Genomic DNA, 22,090 nt, shown 5'->3' on the forward strand with positions numbered 1-22,090 from the left:
AAAGACACACTAACGTGCCATGGCCGCGCCACAATGGCCGCTCGGGTAATTTGCCAAACCTAATGATGCCGGTTTGGCCCCGGCTAGAGGAGGTAGAGAGCAGGAATCCTAAAGAGGCACACAGCTGCACTGATCCCTCTCTTCCTATCTCCCCTCTCTCTCATCTCCGTCTCCCTCTGTGCTCTCATCATCAACTCAATTGCTTTTTTTTCTTGCTTTCTGGGAAAAGACACGTATAGAACCAAATGCGTACCTTCTGCGTTCTCTGAAAATGCTCCACTATCAAGTGTTTGTTTTCCCCACATTTTGAAGGAAAGTCACGAGACGCGACTGACAAATACTCTGCTCAACCTTTTCTTACAACTGCCAGCATACAGACACAGTCAGCAACCAGCTGGTGGATGTAGTGGTATCAGTATATTTCCCTTTAGGAGTTGAACGGAGCTAAAAGGAGAGTAAACACTGGAATAACATTCATCAAGTGGCTTTTAGGTTGATCAATTTAACCCACATCTGGCCAGCGCAAATTTCCAACCCTGATGCCCTCTGAGGCATATTTGGGATGCATAAAAAAAAGATGTAGGTGCACTTAGCTTGTTGGGTGTAGCTTGTTTGGCTTGAGCTCTGCCCAGAAGGGGCCGAAATAGATAAGTGGAAGACTGACACGCAGTGCAAAATAAGGCACTATATGCAGATGGTATAAATCCTCTTGGCATGGAGTAAAGGGTCTGTCACATTCATTGTTTGTAGGCAAATAAAAATATTGTTAGTTGTATTAAAGACGGTCTTTGGCATCTTTCTCCAAAGACATCCACAGCACAGTATACGACCACATGTTATCACATGACTGACGCTCCACGTTTAGGTCACGTGATGACGCCTGAACCAAGATTGCTCCCGAGGCTGATGAGTTTAACTTCTGAGTTTGAGTCGATGGGAACAGAGTGTATCGAGTTGACAATTCCCTCCGATATAATGCAACGCCGCCTCAAGGAGAGGTTAAATGGAGGAAAACCATTCACGCTATTATGCTGAAGCGCAATTTGAATGTTTGGGCTGCAGAACACGAACTCTAGGTTTGGATTTCGTTATCTCAGTGCGATGAGTAGTTTGTGTCCTCACATCTAGTCATACAAAATGGGCAGACACCGGTTGAACTAACGCTATCGTGCTGGCTGACGAACATTGTCAGCTTTTCAGTGATTAATACGTTGCATCCAATTGGTGCTGTTGTCATGGAGAAGGACCTTATAAAATGGTTTCCTTATTACAGATTATAATGAGATATGACTCGTATTAATGGCTCCTGCCTCACTCTCCACAAAGATACCTTAAAGTAGAATAACCAATTAAAGATCTGTGAGTCCACCTTGATCCTATTTGTCATCCAATCAACTATGAGGGGTGCCTGTCCTGTTGCCAGCAATTATTTGGGGGGGAAAGGGAGAGAATAATTGCAATTTTTACATATAAATTGACCGGTGGTAGCTGCTTCTAGTCAATCAGTATCCCAAGAACGTTTCCAGGGGTTGCAATCAGTGCAACATGTGGTTGCTGCTTGAAAAAAAGACCAATTGCTCATTTGTTGAATGGTAAAATGAAAAGAAATACAGAACCCAGCCTGAGGCTATTGATCCAGGCTTTTCTCTCCTAAAACCATCCTGAAGCCAATTACAGCACTCGTGCCTCAGACAGAACAAAGGAAATATCCACAATACACATTACCTGAACCCCCCCCCCCACAAAAAAAAAACACATGTTTATCCATGCTAAATGTAGTCTCCGCAGGGAGAGGCAGAGCGATACACGCTGAGGATGGGAATGAAAAGGGAGGGAGAGGTCGGGGGTCACGGTATCGATCACTTGAGGAGAAATTAGCCCGCAAAGAGGAAAAAAGACAAACTGGCAGAAAAACAGACACAAAAAGTGTCCGACTTAGACACAAAGACAGAAAAGGACAACACAAAAGAATTAATAATTGCACCGAAACAGCCAACCCCCACATGGGAATATATATATATATATATATATATATATATATATATATATATATATATATATATATATATATATATATATATATACGACACTGCACACACAGATATACAAGGAAATAAACTTACTTGTTCACCATCACCAAACTGAAGCGGGAGACGAACTCAGATCCTTCACATGGTGAGAGAGAAAGAACGAGAGAGAGAGAACTTGTTACACATCGGCACACAGTGGCACGCTGACCAGAGTGTGTGCAGGGCGGTGGAGGGGGGAGTAAAGGGGTGTGTGTGATGGGGAGATGGGGGGGGGGGGGGGGGGGAGTAAAACATTCCTGTTTGTGCAGAGCAAGCTTAGGTCTCTGAATAGAGAGGCATGTCTGCCCTGTGAGTGTGAGTGTGAGTGTGTATTGTAATAATCGTTGAGAGATCCTTTGATTTTGGTGGAATAAAAAAAAAAAAATCAGTGACATTTCCATTCGGTTCCATTGAAGCCTTCTTTACACAGGACAGCTTGCATCCGTGTGTTCATTTCAGTTCAGACTATGACTCAAATTCACCGTTTCATTATTTCAAAAAGTCGCACTGATGGATTTGTGTGTTTTGCACGAGATGCACTGCAGTCACACCAGGTCATTTGTCATCAGAAGCCACTTGACACCTTTTTTTGTTCCGTTTCAAGCGCTGCGTGGAGCCATTTATCAAGTCATTTGGCGCCTCCAGCTTTTTAAATAAGAAAGCCTTTGTTTTGTAAGTCAAATAACTTCCCTTTGAGAAACGTATGAAGTGCACAGTTTCTTTTAGGAAAAGCAAATCCTAAAAATCAAATGCTAATGCATTGAGTCGCTGAGCTGCTGAAGACTGTTGGCATAACTTCTTCAAACTATCGGCATCTGAATCAGTGTACATGAAGTGATCTGAGGTCAGTTTTAAAATCTGTCTGGATACAAAATGAATCCGAGCACAGCATGCGGCGTCGCCAACGTGCTAACCAATGAGCAGACAGAGTCAATAGCGAACGCAATTAGCTCAGACAAACATTGTGTTTGCCTGAACAAAGTCTGGCCTCCAGAGTCACCTGATGGCCAGCAGAAAAAAAGAGTGTTTACTGGTAAAGTTGATTCAAAGTAGACAAAATAGTCTCAACTGAAGCGAGCCTCAAGTGAACCTTTGGTTTGGACCATTTTATCAGAAACATTACGTGGATTCATGTTTTCTCGATCTTTACGCAAACAACCTAAAAAACATTTACATCATTTTTTTCAGATATACCGCCGTGGTGTGGACATACTCGGTGACAACAAGCAGGAAATATGACAGGTGATTTTGTACTGTTGACAGCGACCCCGGTTAGACGTGCGCTACAGAAGTGCTAGTCTGAGGAGGCGAAGGGGCTGACCAATAAATCATATCCAGTGAGAAAAAAAAAAAGGGACAGGATCGCTTTGCTTCTCGTGTGCCCGGCGGAGCGTAAGAGACAAATAACACTTCCCGGGCCTCATCCCCAACCTTTACAGAGCAGGACATTCATCTCTCGCAGCCTCAGAGAGGATGAATGGCTCGTTCCTGTGCAAACTTCAGGATGACCTCCTCCGGCTCTGTTTTTACAGCCCCCCCTGTCACTGCTGAGGCTGAATGATTGCAGGGAGCCGAGCAAAAGCAAAAAACCAGGACCAAGTGAAAGATGGCAAAGGCTTGAACATTACAGTGAACTTAAAAAACAACAACAACCCCCAAGCTGTCAGCCGAACGAGTGAATATGATAGTGACTTCTGAATCACCTTGTGTGGTTCTGAAGCTGCTTCAGAGCTCATTCTGCCTCTAAGTGCCAGCGTCTTCCTAAAAGCCCCAATTATTTGTGGTCAAAGCAGGTTGAGGTCAAATAAAATAGCTGTTATGAGCACCTTTTGCATTGTACAAATTGCATCGCCTGTCTCATCATTTCAGTCTCAGAATTGTATAATCCTAAAAACATCTGTGTATCTGCAGATCAACACTTTTTTTTGTACTACTTTTAATAGCAGGCGTTAAAAGCCACTGCATGTCTTATAGCGAGGCTTGTGCAATATGAATATTAAAATATAAAAAACTGTTTACAAATTAGGTGTTTCACTTCTGCAACTCGAAAAGCTTAAACCGTCATTAACTGATTTTTGTTGCCACTTGGGGGCAGCAATAAATTGCACATTACATTTGACCTGTTATTATTCATGAGGAAATATTGATTCGTGCTGCTTTAACTACTCCAACATTTGGGCTGAAGGCAAAAACAATCACGAGGCCACTGTTACTTCTTTTTAGAGCGTTTTTAATTTGGGTTCACACCGATGAGAGGACCAAAAGATGCTAAAACGCTGAATTTAACAAGCACATTATCTCCAAAGATTTCCATTAATCCATGAGCAGCTGCAATGGAGACCTGCGGGGGGTTACAACTCTTAACCCCCAAAACCCACCACCACCACCCCACGTCACAGCCCTCAATGGATGCCTTGTCCAGCACATAGCGCTCCACTGTGAAACAGGCCCGTGTGTTGCAAAGTAATATTGACTTTTAATGCTTCAAACATTCAGCTCGCTCCGTTTTAAACAAACCTGGCTGTGTTGATTTTTTAAAACCCCAGCAGACACCTTGGTCTACCTTTCTACTGGAGCAGTAACACTGTGCTAGAGTCACACACACACACACACACACACACACAAGTAGATGTGCAGTTTAGAAGCTGGACAAGCCAGTTAAAAAAAATCTAGGTTGAACTGAGAGTTTGACATTCTGGGAGATATGCAAAAAGTTATGAGAAATATGCTGAGAAGTCCAGACTTGTCTTATTTACACTTCCTTACACTTATTTACATCTTGTTTATTTCGACTAAATGTGAGCTATTTCTTGACCAAGGGTAATGGTTAGCATCTCACGTAGCGTCTCAAAACCCCTTAATAAAACACAGTCAGTCACTTCTGATTGAAAGGTTGTTGGTTTAAATCCCTTATTGGGTGCTCTCCTTCACCCCAACAGCTATGATGGTCCCAAACGCAAGATGCTAAACGGCAAAATCTCATCCAGCGATGTTGGATAACTGTTGCTTTCTACCACGTTTTCCAAGAAAAACACATAACTTTCCCTGAATAAATAAAGGTGAAACACACACACACACAGTCTCAGAGTCTGAATTCTGGGCTGTGTGAGTGGAGGAAACCTGAACACCCAGCCGCCTGTCCATCAGCCTCGGCCCTCTTTCCCTCCTCATCCATCTTTCTCTCCTTTTCCACTTCAGCCTGACCTCATGTGAAACTGTGGAGGTCTGTGGGTAACACGCTCAGGCGTCCAGATTAATGATTTAATGCCACTTCCATTTCGGGGGTTATATATTAGCAGCAGTAAGTCCTTATATGTACTGAGGACTTAGCAGCTCGGTTTCCACACAGGCTGTAATTTAATGTTTCAAAATAAATCTACCGTAAAGTTATTTATTCAACCATAAACTATCAATAAATACATCGGATAGGGTGCTATCAGTACACATATATGATTGACAGGTACATGAGAATCCACACATTGAACTGTAGTTGAGCAAATCTTTGTATTAGCTCAGCTCTTCTCACATCATCATGCACATGATGAATAGATCTTGTATATTATAATAATAATAATTGCGCCTCCACAAACTCAAACTAGAAGAGATATGCCAATCTGTAAAAAGTACTTTTTTATGTTTATGAATAATGATGAAGGAGCCTCTTCATTTTAATATACAAAACAACAGATACTTTGAACTCTTCCTCCATAATGCACCGTGGTGGTGGTCAGCAGCACATCAGGTCAGAAAGTAGAGATTTTAAACACTGTTTGGTTGATTGCGGATTTCTATGTGAGGCCGAATTTACCACATTGAACAGTGAAGTGTTATGTTTTCACGGGTACCAGCAATGCGTTACGACTTGTTTTTCATAAATAAATGTTACTGCATTAACTGCCGCTTGGTGAATGGACGCCGAACTGGAGCGCGCACACAAACTATGTGTTAAATTCAAATGCGTTTTCCGGAAAGTTCGGCACCGAAAACAACCACAAAAAAAGAAGTAGCCTACTGTCTGTTCAAAAGCTTCCTCGTGAAATTGAGTCACAACTAAATGAAGCTTACCTTTCACTTCGGATTCCTCCGCGTGCGATTCCTGCTGTTTTGTGGGGTTTTGCAGAGACGGAGATGGTGCAGGTTCATCTATCCGGACCTGCAGGCTCTGTCAAAGTCACAGCTTAAATCCAGACCAGTAGGGGTGCTGTCAATGTGGACCAAATGTGTACTAAACTGCAGTGATGCGTCATGTGTGATACCTCCTTCACAAATCCACAGTGTAGACATCAATGTTATCATAATAAAAGGTACCCTTTGACATGCAGCTGGTTTTATTGGCTGGGATCATTGGGAGGAGAAACAATACATGGCAAAAATCACTTAAGTTAAGCTTGGCTGCCACCTGCTGGGACATTGTCCTGTCCCTTCCATTGTTATAATAACGTCATATATTATTTATACACCAAATATGTCAAGGTAAGCATAACGTGGATTCAATTAGCTTGCTGGAACAAGCAGATATAATATACAGTGCATGATTATTTATATCTGTCACATTATACTCACCTTTTTCTTTTACAGGGTAATAGTTACAAAAAAAAAGAAAAGAGAAAGAAAACTGTCAAACAAATTAATAATTACCTATTTATTCCATTACATATTGAAAATATTAAAGCCCTTCAAAATCTCATTCATGAGCTAACTGTCATTTTGAAGTCATACTGGTCTGTGTAAATGTATTCTTTATTCATATATTTGAATAAGTATTTACACAATTGGAATTACATTTTTCCTTGAAATACAGTTTACATGCAGTAATTATTATTGTGTGTTTAAAGTCATAATTTATAAAATGTATACGTTTTCAGTCATTAATTTAGTTTCATTGATGTATGTATCTATTTGATTATGTAATAAATGTATCTATGATTTACAGACTTATTGAATGAATGTGACATGTTCTCTCACGTTAACCGAAACTCACCAGAATTGCTCTTATTTTGAAGTCAGATCTTACACGCTACTACAGTAATGCCTAGCACATACGCGTACATATGCGAACCGCAACATTGTACTTAAGTACAGTACTTGAGTAAATATACTTAGTTACTTTCCATACTGCTAATAGACACGTAAAACAACAATGAGCTGTTTCTACTTTGTTACGATGATGTAGTCATTTCCCGCGCTTTGGTAATTCATTATTAACTAACAGGATTAGAGCGCTCACCTCTCTGTGTCACGTCCGTCCAATAGAATCTGTGAGCCAATGGCGTGCGTTTGACACGCTGCTCTCGTCCAATGAACGACGAGCAGAGTTGATACAGACAACCAATGGGCGGAGAGCAGCATTTGTGTGACCGACGCTTGGTGTGCCGGGCTCATTTCGCCGCTTCTCCACCCGGCTGGTCTTTTTGGATCTCACTGCAATGGCGGACCAGCAGCAACAGCAGTTCTACCTCCTGCTGGGCAACCTGATGAGCCCTGACAACACCGTCAGAAAGCAATCGGAGGTGAGAGAACTACACGTAGCGAATTTGACGAGTGACAAGTACTGTGATTGTATAAAACGGTGGTTATCGGGGTTAGCTAAAAGCTAGCCGCCTATAGCTAACCCAGTCCGGCCGCGCGCGCAGTGAGCTCTCGCGTCAGGCTCTATAGCCCACGTGCAATGTGAAGCTAGGGGAGATCTAGCTAGAAGAGTACCGGAAGTAGCATGAAGCTATGAGAGTTGCTCCAGTGTTGCTAGTTTCATTAGCTAGCAAGCTAGCGCTGAACAGAGTGTGGCTGCTAAAAGAGCCAGCAATTAAATGGCGACACACACGTGTCACGTTATAGGTGGAATAATCAACAACAAACCCGTTGTGGTTATGTTACAGGTGGAGTCAGCCAGCGAGCTATGCTAGCTGTGATTTGTACCATGGCCTTCAGTCATTTTGATCTGGAAGTCAAGTTAAACACAAACACGTTGTTGTCCTCCGAGTTTAGTTTAAAGTGAATTATCTCCGTTTCAGGCACGTCACCAGTTAAGGCTCGCCTCGGCTCATCCCCTCTCACTGGATTAGGTGCTCTAGTGGATTTGTTTGGGCTGAGTCGAGCTGGCCTATTCACTTTCCCCACAACCACCACCACGATGAGCCTCTTGTCGCGGCAAAAGCATTGTCTCCACAGTTTCACCTCGTTTGGATGAGGTGGTTGAATCTTATCACGCTCATCCCTCGCTGTGCAGTCAGCGCTTTTCTTTATTGAACCACAGACAGTCTGCCGCGATACTAAGCTCATTGGAATCCATCCTTTTATAAAAACTCCCCCCTTTCTACTCTTACACACACACAATAGGAATTGATCCATCTGTTATGAACAGCTAAAGACTACAGCTGCTAAACATTTAGAGGTGCCCACCACACAAATGAAGGGATGATGTGAGGGATGGCGAGCCATGAAGTGTCACCATTGGTTTGAGCTTTTGCAATAGCTAGTTTTAAAGTCATCTTGGCTGTTTGGGAGTATGCTATGGACTAAAAGCTACACACATGTTGGTGGATGTGAGGCAGATGATGCTGGTGACGAAATCAGATTATTGGGAGAAGTCATGTTTGGGAAGGAGCAGCCTGTGTGTACGGTTTCTATTTCAACGTGTTGACTCAGTAATCTGGTTTCTCTCAGTGACCATCAGCTTAACATTCGCCTCGGAGCACACCCAGCCCTTCGCGTGTGTGTGTTTGCGTTTCTTTTATGGCTTCTGTGAGGCAGCTTGAGAGCGTTCGAGACCAAACCAAATGCACAGAACAACCGGTCTTATTTATTTAAAATGTCCCCCTCGGTGAAAGCCGCGTCCTATGATGTCGAAGGTCTGAGGTGTCCAAACTGCAATAAGAACTTAGTGGCTGCTTCTATTCTTGCCTTGTTATTTTTTAACACTTGTCTGTTGGAAACTTGTTCAAATCTAGAAGTTTTTATTATTATGATTTACTGCTCTTACGTGTACACGTGTCCTGCTTATTCCTTTACCACTTAATACAATCCAAGGCCTACAGGATACACAGATTACAGTCGGCGCCATAAACACCCAGTGAATGAAGCGTAGGCCTTTAAATAACCACACCCATGTCGTTACCTCATCCATAAATATGAATTAAACTGGGAAGCAGCATCCGTTTCGGTAGAGATACATTTCTCGCAGGGCTAAAATAGTACATTTGTGATGAGTCTTGTTTCACTCGCACCACTGACCCGTTCCTTTTTCTTCGCAGGAGACCTATGACACCATCCTGGGCCAGAACAAGATCACATTCTTGCTGCAGGCCATCCGAGATGTATCTGCTGCAGAGGAGGTTTGTACTCTTTTTAACGCCGACAAAGTCACAGGTCACGTGACGCAGCGCCACGTCCGCGTCACTGTCGTATCTCTGCTTTTGAGACAGTTGCCACGTTCGCGGCATCTCGCGAATGTAGCGCGGCCACCGCGCGTTGGCTCGTTATGAGTCACGGTTTTGGCATCCGGGCGGTTATGTTTACTCCGAGTTCACCAGCTGCTTGTTCCCTCATGCTCCCTCTCCTTTTCTTTACCCCAAGGCTGATATTTTTAGAGTCTTGAAATGGGAGCAGGCACTAGGTGCTTGGCCCCTGGAGAGTGACGGTGCGTTGTTTTTTTTGACCGACTCAAATATTTTATTCCACCAAATGTTCCCGTGCATGTCTGGTAGCCGTAAACACAAACTGGCAAAATGAATCCAAAGAAAAGCTGTAAAATAAAACTGGCTTCTAATCGCCGCTCAGGTCAAACAGATGGCGGCGGTGCTGCTGCGGCGGCTGCTGTCGGCGTCCTTCGAGGAGGTGTACCCGGGCCTGACGCTGGAGATGCAGACGGCCATCAAGACGGAGCTGCTGACCAGCATCCAGCAGGAGACCTCGCCCAACATCCGCAAGAAGGTCTGCGATATCGCAGCCGAGCTCACCCGCAACCTCATCGGTAACAGATTCATTTTACTGTGACAAATATAGGGTGTTCATTTTATTCTGAAAATGAATCGTTGATTGTGATTTCTTTCATCCAGATGACGATGGGAATAACCAGTGGCCCGAGGTGCTCAAGTTCCTCTTCGACTCTGTCAACTCTGACAGCGTTAACCTGCGAGAATCTGCCCTGCACATATTCTGGTGAGCCCTCTGCTCGCTTCACCCCACGTCTTTTATTTGGGACATGTATATTGACGCGATTCGTCTGCCTGTAAGCACTGCCGGCTGACAGTTGTGTGTCTCGTCCTCTTTAGGAACTTCCCGGGGATCTTCGGCAACCAGCAGCAGCACTATATGGAGGTTATCAAGCGCATGCTTGTTCAGTGCATGCAGGACCAGGCAAACCCACAGGTAAGAGCTCCCCCGAGCGGGATTTAGGGCCGTTAATATCCCGATTTTCTACGACTGTACATTGTATTTATTGCAAACTATCCTTCAGATTCGCACCCTGGCGGCTCGCGCTGCAGCGTCCTTTGTTCTGTCGAACGAGAGCAACTCTGCTCTGCTGAAGCACTTCGCCGACCTCCTCCCGGGCCTCCTGCAGGTGAGATGCCTTACAGATGAGAGATCTACTGCAACAGTGTTTTAGTGAGCGTTACCCGTCTGTGACTCATGATGGCAGGTGGAGGTTGAGCCCTCAGGTCACGGCCGAATGAACGCATTTGCAACGCTGACCGCAGATTCTGTTGTTTTCAATCAGGCTGTGAACGACTCGTGCTACCAGGCGGACGACTCTGTGCTCAAGTCCTTAGTGGAAATCGCTGACACGGCACCCAAATACCTGAGGCCCAACCTGGAGCCCACCCTGCAGCTCTGTCTGAAGGTGAGTCAGAGAGCACCCGAATGCCAAATATTCCTTGGCATCCGATTTGCATTACATCGATGTGACCGTAAGCTCCCGTGTGAACCAACGTGTCGCCGTGTCTCTTCAGCTGTGTGCCGACACCAACCTGACGAACATGCAGAGGCAGTTGTCGCTGGAGGTCATCGTCACTTTATCGGAGACGGCGGCGGCCATGCTGAGGAAACACACGGTCATCGTGGCTCAGAGCGGTGAGGAGGAGAGCGTTAACCGTTCGCTCCCCTATAAATTTCGTCCGCGAAATAGTTTTTTGGACAGTCTTAATTATGCGTGTGCTGTGTCTTCAGTGCCCCAGATGCTGGCCATGATGGTGGACCTCGAGGATGATGACGAGTGGGCCATGGCTGATGAGCTGGAGGACGATGACTTTGACAGGTAAGGCCTGGTGCATCACCACCAAGACAGATATAAGGGACCCTCAAAGACAAAGCACTCAAAAGGTTTGAAAGTGTGTTGAGTGATTTATTTCTTGTCCCCCTCCAGTAACGCTGTGGCCGGGGAGAGCGCTCTCGACAGAATCGCCTGTGGCCTGGGAGGAAAGATCATCCTGCCCATGATCAAGCAGCACATCATGCAGATGCTGCAGAACCGTAAGTAAAACCTGCCGCTATTCAAACTGTCAGAATTCAAAATCAGTTCGGCATGAACGAGATCAACCCTGTGCGTCTGTCGCCAGCTGACTGGAAGTACCGCCACGCGGGGTTGATGGCGCTGTCGGCCATCGGCGAGGGCTGCCACCAGCAGATGGAGGCCATCCTCCAAGAGATCGTCAGCTTCGTCCTCATCTTCTGCTCCGATCCTGTAAGAAAGGATTTAGTTACTTACGTTTTTACGACTTTACGCAGCATCTCATATGGTGGTAATGAGTTTGGCTTCCTTTTCCCTCCTCAGCACCCACGGGTGCGCTACGCTGCCTGCAACGCCATTGGACAAATGGCCACAGACTTTGCCCCAACCTTCCAAAAGAAATTCCACGACAAGGTAACAAATGATCCATGCGGGAGGGGTTCACGCTGTAACGATTTACTACTGTGGACTCTGACGCTGCATCCGCCTCCCCCTTAGGTGATCTCGGCCCTGCTTCAGACCATGGAGGACCAGAGTAACCCTCGGGTGCAGGCGCATGCCGCCGCCGCCCTCATCAACTTCACAGAGGACTGTCCCAAATCCCTGCTGATCCCGTATCTGGACAGCTTGGTGCAGCACCTTCACGTCATCATGGTGGCCAAGCTGCAAGAGGTACAAATAGATACTTGTGTTTTTAATAAATCCAGCCAGGCTGTCAGGAGTCCTAACCGTGTCCCCTTCCCTCCTCCCCAGTTGATCCAGAAGGGCACCAAACTGGTCCTGGAGCAGGTGGTGACGTCAATCGCCTCGGTGGCGGACACGGCCGAGGAGAAGTTCGTGCCGTACTACGACCTGTTCATGCCGTCGCTCAAGCACATCGTCGAGAACGGCGTGCAGAAGGAGCTCCGGCTGCTTCGCGGCAAGACCATCGAGTGCATCAGCCTCATCGGCCTGGCGGTCGGCAAGGAGAAGGTACGTCTGCTCGGGGAAAATATCCCCCCCCCCCGAGGTTCTGTAAAATGAAAGATGGCTGCCATCTTCACGTGCGTCCCTCTTTTCCTGTTCTGTTCCCAGTTCATGCCAGATGCCTCCGCCGTCATGCAGCTGCTCCTCAAAACCCAGACGGACTTCAATGACCTGGAGGACGACGATCCGCAGGTGGGGGAGGCTTGAACGGAACTTTGAACCGTCTGTTTTTTCCTCTATCGCTGTTGCAATATAGTCACCCTGTTCTGCTGCGGTTTAGATCTCCTACATGATCTCTGCGTGGGCCCGGATGTGCAAGATCCTGGGGAAGGAGTTTCAGCAGTACCTGCCTGTGGTGATGGGCCCCCTGATGAAGACCGCCTCCATCAAGCCTGAGGTGGCCCTGCTCGACAGTAAGTACTATATACATGTTTCCCGTATTTAACACGCAAAAGCAGCGGCAGTATTTGAACGCGTCTGTCTCCGCCTCGTAGCCCAGGACATGGAGAACATATCGGAGGACGACGGCTGGGAGTTCGTCAACCTGGGAGACCAGCAGAGTTTCGGCATCAAGACGGCGGGCCTGGAGGAGAAGGCCACTGCCTGCCAGATGCTGGTGAGTAGTCTGGTCCGCTACGGAGAAACCAGCATTGATGTAAATCCCTTGTTTATCTCGTATCTATGACTGAGATCAGCCCTGTCAGTGAGATGCTCTGTGTTGTGTTTTTCCAGGTGTGTTACGCCAAAGAGCTGAAGGAGGGCTTCGTGGAGTACACGGAGCAGGTGGTGAAGCTGATGGTTCCTCTGCTCAAGTTCTACTTCCATGACGATATCCTTTTTTAGACGGTGACTTCTCACCTTTTCCGAGCTATAACTGGTGGCATTACGTGTACATGAAGGGTTTGAGGATTCGATGGTGTTCCCCTTAACTGGCTCACGTGTGCGGGTGGCGGCGGCCGAGTCCATGCCCCTGCTGCTGGAGTGCGCGCGGGTCCGAGGGCCGGAGTACCTCACCCAGATGTGGCACTTCATGTGCGACGCCCTCATCAAGGCCATCGGCACCGAGCCAGACTCCGACGTCCTGTCGGAGATCATGCACTCCTTTGCCAAGGTAACTTCATGCAGCATGTTTTAACATTGGATCCGTTTTTAGGAGCTGGGCCCGGTTTGTGACCTGCGTTTTTGTTTTCGGTCTAAAGTGCATCGAGCTGATGGGAGACGGCTGTCTGCACAACGAGCATTTCGAGGAGCTGGGCGGCATCTTGAAAGCAAAGCTGGAGGAGCACTTTAAGAACCAGGAGCTCAGACAGAGTAAGACTTCATTCCAGCCATAGAATAAGTTTTGAATGTTGGAAAAAAAAAGCTCCTTCGTCTCAGCCAAATAAAAGATGTGTATGCGTTTTATGCACAATCCTCACCGAACACTTCTTTGCTCCTCACAGCCAAGAGACAGGATGAAGACTACGACGAGCAGGTGGAGGAATCGTTACAAGACGAGGTGAACATTTTGACCTCGAATAGTCAGAAATCGTGAAGAATATAGTGCGAGTCCTCATTATCTTTTTCTTCTGCAGGATGAGAACGACGTGTACATCCTGACCAAAGTGTCTGACATCCTGCACTCGGTGTTCAGTAGCTACAAAGAGAAGGTGCTGCCTTGGTTCGAACAGCTGCTGCAGCTCATCGTCCAGCTAATAGTGAGTACTTCCTGTTTTCTGTACATCTGCAGCCATGTTGTGCATATTTGTCGTCACTTAAAGGACAACAGAAACTAACCGACCTCGTCTTCAGTGTCCCAGCAGGCCGTGGGCGGACAGACAGTGGGGTCTGTGCATCTTCGACGACGTGGTGGAGCACTGCAGCCCGGCCTCCTTCAAATACGCAGAGTACTTCCTGCCGCCGATGCTGCAGTCGCTGTGTGACACGAGCCCCGAGGTCCGGCAGGCAGCCGCCTACGGCGCCGGCGTCATGGCCCAGCACGGAGGAGAGAGCTACCGCCCGTTCAGCACAGGTACCGGCCTCCGGCTCCGCCCATCACTTGTGTTGCCGCTGGCCAAGCGTTCTGTTTTCGGTTAACCGGGTGCGTTTGTTTTCCTTTGCTCCAGAGGCCATCCCCCTAATGGTGAGGGTCATCCAGGCGGCGGACTCGCGCGCCAAAGAGAACGTCAACGCCACGGAGAACTGCATCTCCGCCGTCGGAAAGGTCATGAGGTTTCGGCCCGAGTGCGTGAACGTCAACGAGATCCTCCCCCATTGGCTCAGCTGGCTGCCGCTCAACGAGGACAAAGAGGAGGCCGTCCACACGTTTGACTTCCTGTGCGACCTCATCGAAAGGTTGGGGCGACTCAAATTTCTTTAAGTGTATTTTTTGTTACATTTATGTTGTACAAATCTTAATCTTCTGTCTTCCCTCCACAGCAACAACCCGATTGCCCTCGGGCCAGACAACGCCAACCTGCCTAAAATTTTCCTCATCATCGCGGACGGAGTCTCAAACGAATCGGTCAAGAGTGAAGACGCGTGCAGCAAACGGCTGGCGAACGTCATCCGTCAAGTACAGGTGAGCCTCTACCGCACGACTCATCAAAAAAAGTGTTGATGCTGAGAAACCGAGCGGACATGAAGTGAACGAATCTGTTGTCGTGTACTCCAGGTGTCGGCGGGTCTATGGACGCAGTGCGTGTCGACGCTGAACGAGACGCAGCAGAAAGCCATACAGGACCTACTGAACACCGCCTGAGCCCGGACCCCCAGTCACCTCCCCGCCCTTTAAAAAATAAAAAATAAAAAAAGTAAGCCCATGAAGAAAAGTCGAGCTCCTGGATCTCCTCCGTACACTCCCTCCTCTTCCTCCTGCTCTGATCTGTAGTGTGTATGGACGCCGGCTTCAACCCCACTATTATATAACCCCACCTACATTCAGCCGACTGGGGGGGAGGGGGGGGGGCAGGTTGGATATTTATGACAATGGAGGACATTGGCCATCCACCTAAAAGACTTTCACCCCGTGTCCAAGGAAGTGGCAACCAGAGTTAAGTGTCAGTCGTCCTCCCTCCCCAACCATTCCCCCGACGTTTGACTCGAGGGACTCATTCTTCACGCCGACCCAACACAAACTCATTGGACAGTCGGGCTCAGAGGGGGCCACCGTGGGGGGACAGGACATTCTAGTGGACTGAGCAATCTAATGAGGTGGAAAATGCACACTGGGGCGATCACTGCCTGTCTCCTGTGAAACTTTTTTTTTTTTTTGTATTTTTTTCTCGTTCCGTTTCGTCTACAGCTCAGAGGGCGTGTTTCAGAAAGTAACGGCATGTTCAGTGGCTAACTCTTAGAAAACATAAATAGTTAGGGGGGGGATTTACATCATCGTCTGGAGAGTTTCCTCCGTAGACCCTCAAGATAGCTGTTCACGAGTCTGAAGTTTAAAATGTTCGCTGAACGGTTCTCGGCCCCTTTTTTTAGGTAGCAGTTTAAGAGAAGAGGGGCCCTCAGAAACAAAGAGCGTCTTTAGCTGGTCACGGTGTGTGAAACATGAATTGTAGAGTATTTGTAAAATGCGTGTTACCATACTCTTAACTTTATGGTTTTGACCCTTTGCAGCCCTGCAGGTATGTGATGGAAAACTACCAACAATAAAATTCCATTTGAGAAGTTCTTTCATTTGATTTATTAAGTTAGATCTCTGCCCATTGGGATTTTTTTTATTTTTACATCATATGCACACACTTTTTATTTTTTTTTTTGTGGCCCCAAGCATTTGACAGACATCAGTTGTTTCAACAGAGCAGCCATGCTTTATTAGGACACTTAGACCAACAGCAAAGAAAAGTTTAAATTAAAGCTTTCAACCAGTCATGGATGGTGACCCCTTCAGTAGACTGCCCAAAATATACATATGCATGTTACACAGCCTGTATTTAATACACTCAGTTGCCAGTCTATTAGGCAGCTGGGACTAATGCAGTGTGATATAAATTGGCAACCGAATATAGTTCAACAAGTTGCTTCAGCGTGGAGAAATGTTTTTCTGTGCGCGTATGAGAAGCATTTTGATTAACTTTAAATTCCGTTGGGGCCATTTGCTAATGTTAAAGTTGCCCGTATAAATCCCCAGACCAGCTAGGGAAACTAAAGACAAGCAGCACGTCTCTGAATTACAACACGTTTGGCGAGACCAGCTTTTCAAGATTTCAGTTTCGAAGACAATGCCTGTGACACAAAGGGAACCGGTTTGATTTCTAGAGTCGCACCGTGTGATCAGAAAAGGCCGTGACGTCGTGGAAACCTTCAGAGGAGAGTAGTGTTCAGTGGAGGGCGGCTCGATTATAGCGATGCTAGTTTCACAAAAACTACCACGAGAGCAGGTCGTCCGTCCTCTGAATTACACGCCTGATTAAACACTGATGGCGTGAGCAGAGCTGTGCCACATAGAAAATAAAGTTTAACTTTAGATGAACACTACCAGGCCAGAGAGGAGTGTTCTCCAGTGTGCAGAGGAGATAATACAGTATTTACAGGGATCTGTGCGAGCGTGCCTGACAGGAAGGTGGGAGAGGAAAATGTCAGAAAATTAAGCGATTCACATTAAAATAAGGTGATTTTAGTCTGAGCGATTCTCACTCTGCTTCTCCCTTTTCGTTCTTTTTTTCTTCTCTGCTTCATTTGCCACCATCCATTTAGTCTTTCCTCACACGTCGTCCTTCGCGTCTCTTCTACTGGAGCATGTCCACGAAAGCGTCAAACTCGTCGATGTTCTTCTCATAAACGGCCAGTTTCTCTGGCAGCGAGTCCTGCAGACGAGAAAATAGGAAATTATTACAAGCAGGCATTCGGTTTCTCTTCGGACTTTTTAATAGTGACTTAAAAAACGAGTGTGTTACCAGGTCATCGGCCATCGACTGGGAGCTGATGTGTAGCGAGAGGCTGGCCAGTTGAGGGGGGTTCTGAAACTCTCTGTAGAAAGTGCCTAGATCCATCGGCAACAAGTCGTCTTTAGAGAAGGCTGGACGCTGCAGACGGGTAAAGAGACCTTTAGATTTCATAAACGTCTCCAGAATTTATTTATTTGACTGTATAAAAAAATGTGGATTTTAAGAGCAAATGTATGAACTTCCTCCAAACACCTCACCTTCACACTAAGGGATTTCAAATTTCTGTAAAAAAAAAAATAACAATTACGTACAAAGTCGACCATGACGAAGTCGTCCTGCTGCCCCGATCCCTCTGAGCCCTGAGAATGGAGGCTGGCCTGCAGGGGTGAGGGGCAGGAAGGAGAGTCTGGAGGCTGCACCTGAACACACAGAGAGAATATACCAACTGTACAAAACTTGACTAAAGTATCGGGATGTATGAGGGTAAAAATGATCGTAATATCTACCATGGGATCGTTCTCCTCTGGGTCCAGGCCTCGAGGAGCAAATGCAGCAAATGGCAGGTCCAGACTGGCTGCTGTTATCTACACACACACACACACACAGGGTTAAATTCAGTGCTCTCTTCACTCACTACAAAACAACTGTAGGCCAGTTACCTACCGGTGCGTTGGCTTTATTGACGAAGGCTCCGATCTTCCTCGTGAACGCGTTGAGAGACTCCACGGGGTCCGAGGGGGAAGCGCCCGTCCTCCTCTCTCCGCTGTGCGTCAGGCCGTCATCGTCGCAACTGGGAAGAGAGACGAGTGAGTCATCGTTCGGATGTTGATTAACAATCCAACATGTCTTCACGGGGCGGGATGAAGATCGGCGACTTTGACATTTAGAGAGAGCTACGCGGCTACATGTTTCAGTGATGTCAGGGGAGAATTACCTGCTGCTGGGTGTGTGGGCAGCGTTCTCCACCGTCAGACGAGCGTCGGCTCCGCGATGAGGCTGGGCAGGAACCAACGCAGCCCCTCCATGCTCCTTCCCAGCATGCAACACCTGAGGAGGAGGAACAGGGCAGAGATATAGTAGACCGAGTAGAAATCTGTGATTTTTACTCATATTGCCTTAACTTATCAAGCGACGTATCAAAGATAAATGTATCTGGAGGTGGATTGATTGGTGTATCACCTGGTGTGCAGCAGGGTGACAGAGCTCAGCAGCTCCCGTTAGAGCTGGAGGATGGTACGATAACCTGGAAGCGTACAGCTAGAGACGGACAGAAGGAAGAGGGAATATTAACCTCAAAACACGACATTTGAGACACACACAGTGTTATCACAACGTCACAGATGTGCTCTTGAGATGAACGTGGGTTTACCATGTGGTACAGATGATGAGTTATCATAATGAAACAGGTCTACAGTGCATAACACTCTGGGCTGAGGTAAGCGATGGAGCATCACACACACACACAGTGGCCAGTATAAACTCACAGTGTGAGTGACAAGTCCCGGAGCCAGTGGAAGCGGCAGACTGTCCAGAGGGAGGGGCTTAGACAGTTTAGAGGGCGAAGGACTCAGTGTGCACACACACTGAGAGAGTGCGCACACACACAGATAAACATACAATAAAAAGACAGAGAGAGAAAAGGGAAAGTGAAATAAAGAACAGCTATGAAAATGGAGAGGATAAAGAGGAGCGAGTGACCGTGTCCTCTTACCTGTGAGGGAGGGGAGGTGGAGAAGGAGGTGGTGCAGACCTCCTGTGAATCTTGAACCCCTGCATATGGTCCTCCATCATCCTCGTCTGGAGCTCTGAACACACACATATTGTAAAGTAGAAGATTGAAACTTTTGAGTGGGAGTTGTGGGCATATAATGTCAGGATTTCCATTGTTTTCTGTAGCTACCTGTAGTTGCAGGGATGTCCCATGTTGGCAGGCCGCTGGCCGCAGCCGGGAGGATCCACGAAGTGATCCACGATGATCCCCATGATGGGAGCCGCGCGCTCAAACTGTCTGCAGGAGACGACGTGTCGACGGCGGACCGGTTATTCACTCATTCTGACTTTAACAAGCAAATGATATTGCGTGTAGCGTGTCGGTTACCTGTTGGACATGAATGCCAGGTTGGTGCGGTAAGCGCAGGACAGCGTGACCGTGCCAACGGGGGTTCCAACGACGCCGATACGCACCGTCTGAAAACCTTAAACAAACGACGAGCTTCAGTGAGCAAACATGTCCGCTCATGGAACGCACGTATACATGTTTAAATTAATTAGTACACAAGTTAGGCACATTTTCAGTTACCTTCTCCTAATCCACTGAGCTGGACTTCCCCGAAGTAAATCCTAAATAGAGGCAGAAACAAATGGGGACATATGTCATACATCCATTGTGTGTAACAGGAGACAGATCAGAGCTGGTGTTGCTGAAGCCGTTAATCCAGCTGTTTCACTCACCTGTATAGTATGACATAGTCGTGACCCTGCTTTCTGGATAGCTTATAGGCGGGTGTTACTCTAGTGATGGCCAGCAGAGACTTCAGTAGCACAGACAGACGGTTGTAGACTGTGTACGACACCTTGATGTCCTTATCACACCTACAGCAGAGACAGGCGACACATTGACTCATTACAACTCAGCAGCGCGGTGGTGTTTCCCAGAAATGTCAACTCAAAATGACTCGACAGCTCAATATATAAAGCCAGCATAACTTGCCTTTAATGGTTTTTATAAAGTGTTTCTCGTGGATCAAAACAACAGCAGCACTTCACAGACGTGATACAAACTACAAAATGTCACTGAAATGGAGACAAAGTAAGCCATTTATAACTTAAAGCATCTGACATTTATTTTTGTGCTGCTCCATTGTTCGCTTGCTCACAAGCCAGCTCTGATAAACTTCTTACTTTCCTGAATATTCCTTAATCTAAAACAATTTAAACACACTCACTTTTCATTCATTTCCAGGCACCAGGTCTCCAACTCCATTGAGTCACCCTGAGTGAGACAGAGAGACACAGACAATTGAAATAAATATATATATATATATATATATATATATATATACAAATAATTGTGTGTATAATTTTATGTACAGGAGTAAATGAGTGTTCCGTTTAATATTCAAAATGCATAAAGCTGGCGAGTCTTTTATGGTTCACACAGCAGTATAGGTACACAACATGTTGTTGTCTCTGTTCGTTTATAAACCTGATACCTGAAGTTATTATTTGTTATGTTTGAATATTTAAAGTCCCTGCACTGTTTGAGGTCCTGTGAGTGAGAAGTAATATTAATAAAAGAAGAAAATGGACAGCAGCAGATGATCAAAGGAGGTTTTACCTCTGACGTCTTGAGGGAGATCTCGACACACATGGAGCGCCCGATGCCTGGGAGTTGACCAGCCAGTGCCTTCTTGGCTTCATGAGTCACTTCTGGGATGTCTTTGATGGCCAAATTAAACTAGAAGAAATCATAATAACAAACAAAACAATATAATTTACATCTTTGAAGAAAAAGACCAACAGTCAAATACAGGGAACTGTAAATCTGATCAACAACAAAAAGGTAAAACCAAGACTTATTTTACCCAGTCAGAGCCGGTAGGCGATGAGGACGAGCGAGTGCAGATCTTCTCTCCAAGACGAGCTTGGACGATCACCTGGACAGTCTACACATAGGACATAAACCTTCACTAGTCAGCAGCAGAGTATCCAGAGTCACCGCAACATATCAGTGACAAGTATCTCAAAACCAAAAACGCCTGCATCAGTAGATACCAATGACAGAAACAAAGCCACTAGAAACAGGAGCACCATTCTGGCTTTTTTTACCTTCAAGGCAAAGAACTTAATGAACTTGTCCAAGTCCTTCTTATCCTGGGGACTCAGGCCACTGTCCATGTTGTCAAGACCCTGCAATCAAACAAGACAACCCATTAGAGGTTAACATATCTCAATACAGTGGCTGTAATCCACTTTTAGCTAACGAAGTTAATAGTTAACGTAAATTTGAGTAATTATGGTTCCTGGCCAGGTTAGCAGTGTAAGATAGTGAGCACACACGAATGTTGCCACTGCATTCCAAATTATAATGAATTTAAATTGTCAGAAACAAATAATTTCAGAGAAAAGTTGAATAAATGTAAACTATTAGTGAATATTACCACCATACATTCAGTCCATGGGTTCAAAACTCAATAACAATGGCAATGTTTTGACACACATAGGCCTACTTTGCTAGCTAGCTATCTATTTAACATTACCAACTGGCAGCAATGTAACATTTCTATCTGTATAACATCTGTTAAGTTAGCAAGTGAGGCCTCCAGCTCACGTTCAGATGAAATTGTCCGAATAATATTTGGAGGTTGAACGACAGAATACGGATGGCATCTGGCATATTTTCTATGAAGTGCAATACCTTATTTTCAGCGATAATTAGCCACCTAGCGTTAGCATGTGGCTAATGTTAGCTAGCAGGCTAAACTGCACGCACTTTAACGTCATCAGAAAACACCATAACTCACATTAGCTTCTCCCTTAGGAATGCAGCTTCAATAAAATACGAATTAATTTAATAAAGATGTCACGCGACGCTGTGTTACACAGACATTCACGCGCTTAATTCAGATGTAAACAACGTCAACAGCGACTGTGCTACTTTTCTGTTTATCTTCTCCATGTCGACGTGTTTGGGTAGTAGCACTTTCACAACGGCACTTTCGTCGATATTTTTTTTT

General features: G+C 46.1%; 2 protein-coding genes across 4 annotated transcripts; one reads left to right on the forward strand and one right to left on the reverse strand.

Annotated features, from left to right (window-relative positions):
* Positions 1-7,419: 7,419 nt before the first annotated feature.
* kpnb3 (karyopherin (importin) beta 3) lies at positions 7,420-16,138 on the forward strand. Its single transcript, XM_076094438.1, has 26 exons — positions 7,420-7,579; positions 9,320-9,400; positions 9,846-10,038; positions 10,124-10,226; positions 10,340-10,436; positions 10,525-10,629; positions 10,786-10,908; positions 11,018-11,138; positions 11,235-11,322; positions 11,431-11,537; positions 11,624-11,748; positions 11,839-11,928; positions 12,013-12,186; positions 12,268-12,486; positions 12,589-12,672; positions 12,761-12,893; positions 12,975-13,096; positions 13,213-13,309; positions 13,419-13,591; positions 13,680-13,791; positions 13,923-13,978; positions 14,055-14,177; positions 14,272-14,491; positions 14,586-14,814; positions 14,899-15,040; positions 15,134-16,138. The coding sequence occupies exons 1-26, from the start codon at positions 7,496-7,498 to the stop codon at positions 15,218-15,220; spliced, it is 3,288 nt and encodes a 1,095-aa protein (XP_075950553.1). The 5' UTR covers positions 7,420-7,495; the 3' UTR covers positions 15,221-16,138.
* A 116-nt stretch (positions 16,139-16,254) lies between these two features.
* atg13 (ATG13 autophagy related 13 homolog (S. cerevisiae)) lies at positions 16,255-22,053 on the reverse strand. 3 transcript variants are annotated; one of them, XM_076094439.1, is made up of 18 exons: positions 21,878-22,053; positions 21,183-21,263; positions 20,939-21,019; positions 20,692-20,811; positions 20,300-20,346; positions 19,806-19,946; positions 19,654-19,694; positions 19,453-19,549; positions 19,255-19,362; positions 19,066-19,159; positions 18,839-18,937; positions 18,534-18,611; positions 18,289-18,401; positions 18,018-18,144; positions 17,861-17,938; positions 17,666-17,773; positions 17,364-17,492; positions 16,255-17,273 (listed from the first exon to the last, which is right to left on the reverse strand). In XM_076094439.1, exons 2-18 carry the CDS (start codon positions 21,249-21,251, stop codon positions 17,196-17,198), a joined length of 1,608 nt encoding a protein of 535 aa, XP_075950554.1. In that variant the 5' UTR covers positions 21,252-21,263; positions 21,878-22,053; the 3' UTR covers positions 16,255-17,195. The 3 variants fall into 3 exon arrangements, with proteins under 3 accessions (XP_075950554.1, XP_075950555.1, XP_075950556.1); XM_076094440.1 differs by having other exon boundaries at positions 21,772-22,053; XM_076094441.1 differs by lacking the exon at positions 18,839-18,937 and having other exon boundaries at positions 21,878-22,052.
* Positions 22,054-22,090: the final 37 nt, after the last annotated feature.

Source organism: Anarhichas minor, unplaced genomic scaffold (assembly GCF_050575085.1).
Source record: "Anarhichas minor isolate MPS153535 unplaced genomic scaffold, ASM5057508v1 ptg000018l, whole genome shotgun sequence".
Taxonomy (NCBI): domain Eukaryota; kingdom Metazoa; phylum Chordata; class Actinopteri; order Perciformes; family Anarhichadidae; genus Anarhichas; species Anarhichas minor.